Here is a 12,071-nt window from a genome sequence, read left to right on the forward strand (position 1 = left end):
ATGACTCTGAAATAGGCGTGTTCTCTCCTGTGAAATGGGCGTGTCGAATAACTTCATAACCTAACGTGCGTATACGGACACAAACATTCATTTTATAGCTCTGTTTGTGTATGTTGTTTCACAGCGAACCGAGATTACCCAACGCCAAGCCTAGAGAACACTCAAAAGAACTGCGACAATAACGAAACCGAAACTCAAGCAAACTCGCAACTCTCAACGAGTCACCGGCATTCGCAGCGGCGTAGCATCAGCCGTCACAGTTTACTTTCAGTTTTTTTTTTTTACTAGTAATGGAGTCATGGAGTGTCGTTCCCATCAGTGTGCGGCAGCAACGATGAACCCATCGGGATATCGCGTTTGTTTTTCGGCCCCTGTGCGGACACGATGAGTGCGGGCAGCGAGATGATAGGCGGACACGGGATACGGACTCGTTCGCAGCACCCGTGTTAGCTAGATGGGTTCCCAAACACTGGAGATACTCCGGCAAGGGGTATGGGCTAGTTTCACGGGAGGCTGGTTCTACGATCCCAGGCAGGACCATGAGTCCAACATACTGCACCTCTACCTCTGGCTGTTCCTGTTGTGCCTGCCTTTTTCGTTGCACATGGTGAGACGCCCGCTGCAGTGTTCTCGACCCTCCACCATTCGGCCGTGCGCCCAAAGCGTGCACATACCTTGTAGGCTTGATGTCATTTCAGCGTTTCGCGTACATGAATGCCCGTTGTAACACCTTTTTTTACGCCGACTGAAGAAGCAAAACGGCGGTTTTCAAACGACTTGTGATGATCCACTTGTTGCGAGCCTCTGTGTGTCATGCTACGCGAAAAGTGTGACGTAACCTCAGAGTCGCTGCGGAAGGAAGCGTCACTCGTGTTCATTCACAAGCCGATTTAACGATTGCCCGCCGATCTCCAAGTTGTATGACTGCATTTACATCGTAGTCTAGTCTGCCTGTGATCAGTGTTCAGTTATTACCAGCGCTCACTCGTTGCATTACGACAGCTCGTGACTTGTTTCATTGGAACTTTCACATTGCAGTTATGCAGAGGAATTCTTTAAATTTAGGCTCATTATTGACGTTGCTACGTATTACACGAAGTTTTCTTGTACACAGATGTGTAAAGTACGTACGGGGTATGCGGTGCTTTTCGCCCGTTATCTAAAGATAACACGATATCTATGGAAACCTGATAAGTGCGTTGTACAGTTTCGTTTTGTCAAATCGCGCACATTTGCATAAGAAAGTAAGAGTAGGCACTTTAGAAGCGACAGGGCAGAATTACAGAGCACATGTGTCACCATACCTCAGTGGGGGAAGATTCGACACAATGTGAATTTTGCCGACATAGGTACATACTGTCGATTAAACAAGTTCAGTTAGTTTTTGGATGGATGTGATGTGATTCCAGTGTTCCTTCACTACGTAAGCCAAACTACACACATTATATTTGCAAGTGTTCATATTTGACTTATTACGGAAGTATGGGTGAAAGGTTAAATTTGTTCATGTTCACACATGTGCTTCTCAGGTGTATTCAGTGTTAATTTCTGCTACCCTAGATATAGTTTTAATGTCATATTAACGATGTGGCTTCATAACGTGCTAGTACCCTAACAGTAGTTGCCCTAATGACGTCACTGCACCACATCACCATGCAAGCATTGTTTCGCTTTTTGACAGTGACCGTTTTTTATCATATTCCCACTGTCATTGCACGCTATCGCTGTCACTGATTTATCGCCCTGAGCAAGATACGTTTTTTCTGCAGTCGTGTTCCTTGCATCTGCAGCTTCACATGTTAATGCCACAATGACGTCAATGCCAAATATATATTCAGCCTAGCTGAAATGAAAATGGCTGTTACCCAGCTCTCTGCAAACCTATCAAAACAACCAGCACATGGATGGCAAGTTGTTTTGCTAGATTGAAAAAACAATCACTGATTAGCACTTTTATATACACAAAATTCTGTACAAGCGCATGGAAAGACCCACACAGCTTTCAGCATTACTGAAACAGATTTCATGTGACAGGCTACTGTTTTGACACATCCATGACTACGTCGATGCAAAAATCATCACACGAGAAACCCAAGTTATCTTGACAGGTTAACTGCAGTTTTTCTTTTGTGTCTGTACTGAAATTGTTGATGAGCAGGATACCTTGAGGGGCTAGTTCGATCACTCTATGCAGGATAATAATTGCGCGAAACTTGAAAGGGACACCACAAAAACGACACACGAACAGATTTATCTGTTGTAATAGTGGAAGTGTCAGCAATAAGTTGTTTTCCAGCTTCTTCATGGCCTTCCATATTTCGCTACCCCTCTTTAGACCACATATGTTAGCCACTCTAATTAGGGCTGCACTTTGTTCTAGGCATGGGATGTCATACTGGATGGAACCTTGCTGAAATTCTGAAGATTGATCACAGCAATCAATGACAGATTTAATTTGTGTTCCTCACTTTCAGTGCGCAGTTAATACAGCTTGTTCCCTACCTCCGATCAGTGCCGGCCCCCCTCCAGGCTAATGTAATGGTAGTCCTATGCCTCCACTTTCTAGAACATATAAAAGCCACTGTAACTATGAGAGGATGCATCATAAGTTGACAACAATGGGAAATATCTGTTCTGGTAAACTCACAGGGTCCCTTATGTCTCAGTCGACTCGAAGGCGAAAGCCGTCTTCTTTTTCTTCTATGTCGATGTATTGAACATCCCATGGTCCCCTCCGGAAGTTCTTTGCTACTAACATGCTTTTGCAATGCCTCCAGCATCGGAGGCATTGTTAGCTTTTTGTGCCTCGCCTTGTTTTGCACTGCCCCCGGGATCGGCCTACCTTTGACCAAGTAATGATGTCATGTGATGACGTGACGTCATGATGACTTCACAAATTTTGGTTATCTGTGATGTTATATGGTGACGCCATCACGTGATGATTTTTTGCGTCACTCATGTTGATGCCACCGATGCGGGTCGCTGGTCAATATTCACTTTCGGTGAAGCATCTAAGTCTTTTGCCTAAAAAAAAAACATAGCTATACCAGATTCAAATTCCCATGCTGGCTCACTGTGATGTGGATATTGATGGGTATATTGGGGCCCAGTTAATGTCCTTGTTGGTCTAATAGATTGCAAATAAGAATAAGCTAATACGTGAACTTGGCAAGTTCCAGGAACACTTACTGCGCCATGGCAACACAGATACATAAGAAAGAAACAAACGATAAGATTTCTGATGTCTCGCTATTTGTATTGGTGTTATGGTTCCGGCATGACAAAAAAAATGGAACTTTGACCTTCGCGCACTCTCCTAGTAGTCAGCATCTTACGTTCAGATTATCAAAAATAGTTATGTGACTCTTTTTGAAAAAGAGACAAAAACAAATTTCTTCATTGTGTCAGGTGACCGTTGTATCAGGTGTACCAGGTATAGGTATCAGGTGATCAGGTGACAGGTATCAGGTGACCAAATGTGTGGAAGTCTTCTAAAAGTCTGCTCTTCTAGAAACCTGGATTATTCTATCACTCGCCTTACGTGCTCACTGGCTCGGCAGTTACTCAGCGGCAAAGTGTTGTGCGCGTACACTGATGTTTCAGGTTCAATTCTTGCCTGTGACAGCCTCATTTTGATGGAAGCGAACTGTAAGAACTTGTGTGCTTAGATATAAGTGTGTCTAAAACCTCAGGTAGTCAAAATTAATTCAGAACCCAGTGCTGTGATGTGTCTCACAAACCCAGTGTTGCCTCGGGACATTAAACATGGGTGAATGAATCGATCGATCAATGAGTCAGTTAATTGCGTAATCCATTTCTTTCCAGTTCCTTGAGCCAGCACTGCCCGTCTGGCTTTGCTATGCTGCCATCGTGGGCATGCTGTTTGCGACGCTCAAGATCATCAACGTGCGGCTCCACCAAATGTTCGACAGCGGGGAGTGCATTGAAGAGTCGAGCGATGACTCGAACCGATCTGTTTCCGTCGATCACACCGGACAGAGCTCTCAAGGTCATGGCTCGAAAAAGTAAGCACCATCAGTTGTTACAGATTGTTTGCTACACTTGGGGGGAACGACTAAAGGATTCACTACCAACAAACCTAAGCTTAATCAACACATACGTTGTCACAGACACACACACATATATATATACACATTGTTACGTAGTTGTGATGGTGAAGAAAGCAAAACGCAGGCGATAAAGGTGAAACGCTTTATTGGGCGAGCTTATGTCCATTAAAAGAAGCAACACTAAAAATGTAGCGAAAGCAGCTAGCACAGACTTTGGCCGTCCGTAATCTGATCATCAGCGGAATGCGTTATCTTTTATACATCAGTGATCGAACTTTCCAGTGTTATCACTGGTGCTCGCGTAAGTTCTCGAATAAGCTTGATTTGTTGCGTCCTGTGCGTGATCTTAACGGCACGATCTGAAGCAATCATGAAGCTTCCGAAAAATTGCTGTGTGCCCTGCACCGAGCGGTGCTAACAGTTTTCTTGGGTAAAGCCCGATTGCATCAAAATAAAGTAATAGAGGTGCATGGCAACATATATATATATATATATATATATATACTGGAGACACTACCGGGTCTCCAGTATTGTACATTAATGAACATTAATGAAAACCAGCTGCCGGGTTTCATTAAGGTAGTGTCAAACAAAGAAACGAGCCCTCGAAAAAATTTCTTCATTATACGTAGGCAAGGGGGACAAAGAAATAATAAAAAAGACATAATCGCAATTGATTGCCATATAATCGCAATTGATTGCCATGAAATGGTTTGCATTAGTCAACTCGTCCGGCTTATTATATTGAATTACTAGACTGATGACCACTCTGTACGTGTTGCAGGGATTCGGAGCACATCGAGATGGCCGTCCTGAAACAGCGTCCGGACGAAGAGACACCACCCGTGCAATGCAGCTCGCGCAATTCCTTCAACGATGGAGCCCACGCCCAGATTCATCCGGGCAGTGTGGTGGCTTCCAACGGCTCCATGGAGCTGCTGGGGCGGCTGGCCCGCTCCGACGACTTCGAGATGAAGTCGCACGGCGCCGTCTGTGGAATCGGTGAGCCGGAAGACACACTTACAGCTAGCAGTGTTGCCATATTGTGTATGTACGAAAAAACAGTGGCAACAACATTCCTAGAAGCATCTGAAAAAAAAATAACTAGGCTTACGTGGAACACGCAGCACAGTCCCAGCGAAAGAGAGTGACCCTTCTAGAGTCCAGAGTCGTTGTAAACTTTCTTGGACAACTACTACAAGTACAGTTGCACTACGCCATAAATCGTCGTAGTTTTTGCGAAGTAGAGAACCACTCGTTACGCCATTGTTGATCATTCTGTGGAGAAGCGAGGTACCAGCTACACATCTGCAAGGCATTATGTGCCCTCTGTTGATGCTGTGGCTGAAGACGAAGTGTTATGGCTGAACTCTTTGTAACGGGTGGGAACCTTTAAGCCACCCACTCATTAAGCAATTCGCATTGTGTGAAGCCTGGTTGTTACTTCACTCTTCTACTATGCTATACTACATCTGTTAAAGGGACACTAAAGGCAAATATTAAGTCGACGTTGATTGTTGAAATAGCAGTCCAGAAATCTCGTAGTGCTACTTTTATGCCAAGGAAGTGCTTATTTTGAAATAAAATCAGGTTTTAGTGGTCCGCATCACGTTAGCGCACTTCAAGTCACCCGCCTGAAATCAGACTTTCATACGTCACTGCTGCCGTGCCCAGCGTTGCCCGCTTTTACTGCGCGGCCGCCGACACTAGTAGCAGCAGAGTGAAAGTAGCGGGACCTAGAGCAGCAACAACGGCCATCGAAGCCATCGAAGCTTGCCGCAATCACCGCAATGGATGTGGACGGAGAACTGGGCAATGAGACATTGGCTCGCGACGCTGGGCTCCAGTTCAATGACTTGAGCCCCGATGAACGCGGTATGCTGCTGAGGGCTCGTAGTGCCGGCGTCGTTGCATGCGGCATTTTGTCGAACTTTCTGTCAGAGAGACTTTCACGAGCGTGCAAAAGATACACGGCAGTACGCGATCCCGAAACTTCCACTGAGACGCGGCAGTGTGAGCGAAGCAGGGCGCTGGGCGAAGCGCAGTTCGGCGAAAACGGAACCTTTGAACCACGCGCGCCGTTTCCCATGGCAACGCCACAGAGGTTCTTTTTTCCATGAATCAAACGGAAACGAACAAACAGCATTTTATTACATCTTTTGATACACGGAAGGTTCTTTTTTTATTGCTGCTAGTTTGATTACTAGTGATCAATTGTAGGCAGACTCTCACACGTCATCGGGATCACTTCGAAAATGCTCCACTCGTGGCACTCATCATGTGATACATTTAGCTTAATTTCTCGGTAAGTAGGGCACTGCTGTTGATAATATTGCCGTTTAGGAGTTGTGATACATTGAGCTTTCACTCTGACATAAATTGTTATTTGCCTTTAGTGTCCCTTTAATGCGATTCCTTTCGCGACATGACACATGTGTAGTCTTTTTGCGAAGGAGTTTCAAGCACCAGCGTGGCTCAGTGGTAGAATACTCGGCTGCCATGCAGAGGGCCTGGGTTCAAATCCCATTCGATCTTCAATATTTTCTCATCATTTCATGCAATAGCGGTTACAGACACTGGTGGCGGCGGACAACTGCGCCACCAAAATCTGCTGTTTTTGTATTCTCATCGCAACTTTTGCTGTAAAAAAAGTCAGCATGAAGCATGGATGAAAAATATTGCTTAGAAAGTAGCCCAGCAGGGATGATTTTTGATGTGACCAGACGATCTCTTAGATGAGCTCATCAAGAGACTGTCAGTGATCGCCAACAAGAGTTGCAACATTTTCGGTCTCGAAGCTGTGATGTCTTGCTGACAGGTAGTCATTATTGTTAGTGGAGGGACTGGCATGCTCTGTTGCTGCTTTATTTGGTCGATCGCATGTTGCAAGCAAGCCGTGAAGTTTTCCTACCAAAAGAATATACATAAAATCGTGACTGAGGCCCCTTTTGTTGCTATAGTACGGGTATGGTAAAACATTGATTTGTTACTCTAATAAAACATGACCCGCTATATTTATCAGCTATGGTGTCTCCTCGCTCAGCACAAAGGCGCGGGTTCGATTCCCAGCTGGGACGGGCCTGTTGTGATAGGGGCGAAATGCAAAAGCACCTTTGTACTTAAATTTAGGTGCACATTAAAAAGAACTTGTGGTGGTCAAAATGAATCCGCAGTGCTCACTATGCTGTGCCTCATAATTATATTAGTGTGTTGGAAAATTTAATAATGTTAACAACTGTGCACTCAACTCCATACTACCTGAGCCCGTAAGACAAATGCAACTACTAAAGAAGGGGAGTTTAAGGGCTGGTTTTTTGTTGTTAGAAACAACCTTTGAAAACCAACAGGCAGGGAAGCCGACGAAGGTATAAGGGACGTTATTTGTAGTCATTTAACTGTATTGCAATAATATTGATTTAAATGTGAAGAAATCAATGTGGACGAAAAGACAAAGTATTTTTGTCCACTTCAGTTTCTTCACATTTATATCATATGCTACAATAGAGTTAAAACACTACAAATATTGTCTTTTGTACTTTTGTTGGCTTCGTCTGTTGGTTTTCGTTAAAGTGCAACTACACTCAAACCTCATTATAACAAAGTCGCATCTGCCACGAAAATAACTTCGTTATATCCGAAAATTTGTTATAAATGTTTATTTTTAACACTGTAGCTATGACAAGACTATGCTTCATTTACTTCGTTATAACCGATAATTCGTTATATCCGTGTTCGTTATAATGAGGTTTGAGTGTACTTGTACTTTTAGGTGCATTTGCTTTATATTCACCATAAACGAGCTCGCCTGACGAAGCGTGTGTGTGCTCACGATAAGAGCATGTTGGAGCGCTTACAATTTCAATCCTTTGTCTCCCTGGACTCTGCGAATGCCCAGACCTGCAAGTGGACGTGCACCATCGAAACAGTTCGGGCAGTTCGGGTGGCTCGGCCTCCGTGAAGCAGGAGCGAGGATTTCATGGGACCAGTTCGGCGGCGCCGGGAACAGGCAGTCCGGACTTTGGACTCGCTGACGAAGTCCTGAAGGATGGTTTGTGTTCCACCTGACTCTTGCTGACACAGAAATGTGCTTGCGTTTTGGCCTTTTCGAGAATACCGTGCGACGTTGGGACAAACTAGCGAGGCGTTCGATCTAGACATGAGCCGTGAATTTTGTCGCAGAGTCATCTGACAAGTACGGAATATTAGACGTACTATGAACTGTGAAGAGGGATGACTTAATGAAATAATTAATGAGAGAAGACAGGATAGGTGCCAGTCTTTCAATTAGTTTATTTTCCGCACGTCACCCAAATATATATATTTTCAAAAATGCACACGCAGAGAGAAAGTATACATATTTGGGTGACGTGTGGAAAATGAACTAGTTGAAAATCTTCGGTCCTCATTTTATGTGCGATTAAAAGCTTTGTGCTTTAATGTTCACCAACTAGCCCATCTCACTGTCTTGTTGTAACTAGTTGAAAGACTGGCACCCTATCCTGTCTTCTCTTGTTTTCATTTTGGGCCATGATTTTTTTATTAAGCCATAAACCAACTCGTCCAACGTTACACTCTGCTGAAGATGGATCACTTTTTTCTGTCCATCTTAGGCTGCAGTAAAGGGCCATCTGAAAGCGGTGACGATAGGCATTAAAGAGAAAAGCGGAAAAATAGTTGTTCTGTGATTGTAATTTCTGCTGGGTTTATCATTTCGTGCTTGTCGTGCTTAGAGGTAGACAACGTTTTATTTTATTGATTGTGAAGTATATACATATATATATTTAGTTTTCTTAGGAGCTCTAAAGTCCTTCTTGCATTTGTTTTCAACATTAAACTGGGCAAAAAGTGGGTGTCAGCTTTGTGGGCATCTTAGTATTGGGAAAATAGGAAGCACAAGCATATTTGACATCTTGCCAGACTCATTTGATTTTGTTGGTCTTGTCAAGATCAAATGAAGTAGACATTTATTTTTTGTCAATTTCTCAATTTTTCAAAAGTCAAGTGGCTAAAGAAGGTTGGTTTTGCTAATTTTTGCTAATGATTTATATAATTAACAAATCTGTATTTCAACCTAGGTATTTAAGAACACCAATCACTTGTCAGCATAATTATCTATATAAACAACAAATGTGTGTTTCATCCTGTGTTTTTGAAAACACCAATGACTTCTCTGCATATTACAATTCCGCACTGTATGCTAAAGCTTTCTTTATGGTGACAGTGTGTTTTTTTCTTAAACCCATGAAAATTGGTCATTTTTCAGTACTAATAAAAAAAGTAGAGCTCTGCGAATAGCAAAATTCTGGGCGCGAAGCGAATTCAAATATTGAAGTGTGAATGCGAATCGAATATTTTTCGAATATTTCTAGAATATTTTTCGAATACTTCAAAGCGAAATTGCAGAAAAAAAAGTTAGAGAGGATTCTTAAACGTATTCTTATGAGATAGCAACATGAAAGTGTTTCTTTTCGCTAGGTTGAAGCACTGGCGGGTGGTGTTTCATTGTTGTCTTATCAAGAATGAGGCAGTGTAGAGGCCGAATTCTATTTACAGTGAAAACTCGGTGATACGAATCTCACTGGACCACCAAAAATATTCATATCATCCGAAATTCGTATCACAGAAAACAAAGTTCGACCATAACGCAGTTTGAAAGGCAGCTTTACCGCAATAACGGGGTGTGATGAGGTGAAGCATATTGAAAAATCTAGGGACCACTTTCAATCTGACGTTGACTGTCTCTCGGCAAAGTTCGACCGTAACGGAGCTTGAAAGGTAGCCTTGCCGCAATACCGGGGTGTGCTAAGGTGAAGCATATTGAAAATATAGGGACCACTTTTAATCGGACGTTGACTGTGTCTCGGCAAAGTTCGACCATAACGGAGCTTGAAAGGCAGCTTTGCCGCAATACCTGGGTGTAATGAGGTGAAGCATATTAAAAATTTGAAGGGGTCACTTTTAATCGGACGTTGACTGTATTTGTTTTTGGGAAGTTCGAATAGTAAAATTCCAGTGAGCATCGAATCGAATAGCAAACACTATTTAAAAAAATATTCGAAATTTCGAATATTCGCACACCCCTAAAAAAAGTTAATATTCCGAAAACACTTCTTGAGAACAAACGTGTGTTAAAAGTATGATGTTATAGAATGTGACTAGGTTTCTTGAAACTTTTCTACGGAAATACATGCTAAGGTTTTATTATTTGGCTTTTTGTACGCTGTCTACAGTTTTTCGTTCCGACTTGTATTTTCTCAACTTTTAACTTGCTTACAAACTGTAGTAATTTGTGTCTAGTGGTCTTATTCTGATATGTTTTCATTGACGGTTCTGTATTGCTTCCTTTACCATGTGGCTCTATGCGGCGACGCTGTTAAGAAACGTTTGGTTTCACTGCAACAAAACAGCCGCCTCATTTCTTTTGGCAGCGGTGAACACAGTGTTCACCTTAGCCGTAATAGAGGGTGTTATCATTTTGCACCTGCAAAATAAACATGTTTTGTACGGCATTGCTGTAGAAGACAGCCAATTAGAAATTACTGTGTAGTATAAAACTAGTTAGTAATGCCCACCAATGGCAGTAATTAAGCAAACTTGCTACAAACTACCACGTGCAAAACTGTAATGTTTTTAGAAAGCGCTTGAGCGGGAATGGCCTCGTCAGCCTTGCAACAGTGAGTACAAAATTTGCATAGCAGTCAGTACAAAAACCTCATTCTTTGCATCATTACCTTTTACGCAGTTACGGACCATAAGTCTGGGGCCGTATCGATGCTGCCTGCACCTGCTGGATTGTCTACGGGTGATGAGCTTGGTAAGTTCCAAGAATTTGGTTATAATTCCACATGCTAGAATCAATTTTAGAATCAATTTTAGTATCAGTTCTAGCGTCACCTTGGGGCAATCATGCTGTGAGTTTCTGCATAATCTGCCTGGCACTGTTAACATTTGTGGTAAAATTTTTTGGGCACCAAGCTATACAGTAGTGACGGGCATATGGGTTTGTGTAATAACTGCCTGTGTTATTATTGATGAAAAAAATTTCACTAGTGAAGTTTTTTATCAAGATGCATGTTGTAGTTGCATTGCTTTAAGTCAGCCAGTACTCAAAGCGAAACCTTTTGCTGGGGAGTTTGGGTCTGGCACATTCAAAGCTAAAAGGACCGGAAATGTGCAGTTAAGGTCATCGATGTTCCAATTAATGGTTTTCACGTATTACAAATATACGCAGTGGAAAATTTGTCAGTTAGAAGAACATTGTGTTTCCCTGCTAATTAGGCTTATGCTTTCAGTACTGGCTGACCTCAAATCTGCAACTGCGTGTTATCACAACATGCCCTCCTAAAGCCAGTGCTATTCTAGGTACACTAAAAAAAAAATCTTGATTTGTGTTGGTTCATCACACTTCTATGATATTAAAAGCAAAAGCTGCTCATACTCTAGGAAAGATGCAACTAAAGGCTGGTGACGATCATGCCTAAAAGATACCACACCACAACGTCATGGATTTCGGTAATGTCTTCTTTGGACTAGTTATATCTTTATTGTTAAGGGTTGACCACATGTTGTAATTGAGTAAACACTGAACATAACTCGTTTGAAAGTCAATTACCGAGTGTCGACGGCCCTAATACAAAAAAAATGTTCTAGCATTATAATGCGCCGGCACTGTAGTCTGCTTGTTAATTTAAAAAAATATGACTTTGTCCTTAATTTCCTCCGTCAGTAATGAATTTGTTGCCATGAAATTACTCAAAATAGTTTAAAAAAATAATTTGCTTGTCGAAACTGACTTAGTGCCTCTATTTATTGTCCATTTAAGGGGAAACACTGCTCTTAAAATTTTTTTCTCATTTCTTGATCGATTTCTTGATCGATTTTGATGATACTTGGTGAGTTTATGTATATTTGTGTTCTGATTTCAAATATGCAATTATTTTTCTAGTATAACTGGTAGTTTTTAAAATACAATATATTTCATGTGCCTTTTGGGGAGGAAGA

At 42.3% G+C, this 12,071-nt stretch overlaps 1 protein-coding gene across 1 annotated transcript in view; it reads left to right on the top strand.

Annotated features, from left to right (window-relative positions):
• The first annotated feature begins 279 nt into the window (after positions 1–279).
• LOC119401764 (pecanex-like protein 1) overlaps positions 280–12,071 on the top strand; it is an 83,145-nt gene continuing 71,353 nt past the window's right edge. The window contains exons 1-5 of the mRNA XM_037668734.2: positions 280–607; positions 3,826–4,025; positions 4,855–5,072; positions 7,966–8,118; positions 10,813–10,884. Coding sequence (XP_037524662.2) covers positions 455–607; positions 3,826–4,025; positions 4,855–5,072; positions 7,966–8,118; positions 10,813–10,884 — 796 coding nt within the window. The 5' untranslated portion in view covers positions 280–454. The remainder of the gene's footprint in view (positions 608–3,825; positions 4,026–4,854; positions 5,073–7,965; positions 8,119–10,812; positions 10,885–12,071) is intronic.

The sequence above is a fragment of the Rhipicephalus sanguineus genome, chromosome 8 (genome assembly GCF_013339695.2).
Source record: "Rhipicephalus sanguineus isolate Rsan-2018 chromosome 8, BIME_Rsan_1.4, whole genome shotgun sequence".
NCBI classification, from domain to species: domain Eukaryota; kingdom Metazoa; phylum Arthropoda; class Arachnida; order Ixodida; family Ixodidae; genus Rhipicephalus; species Rhipicephalus sanguineus.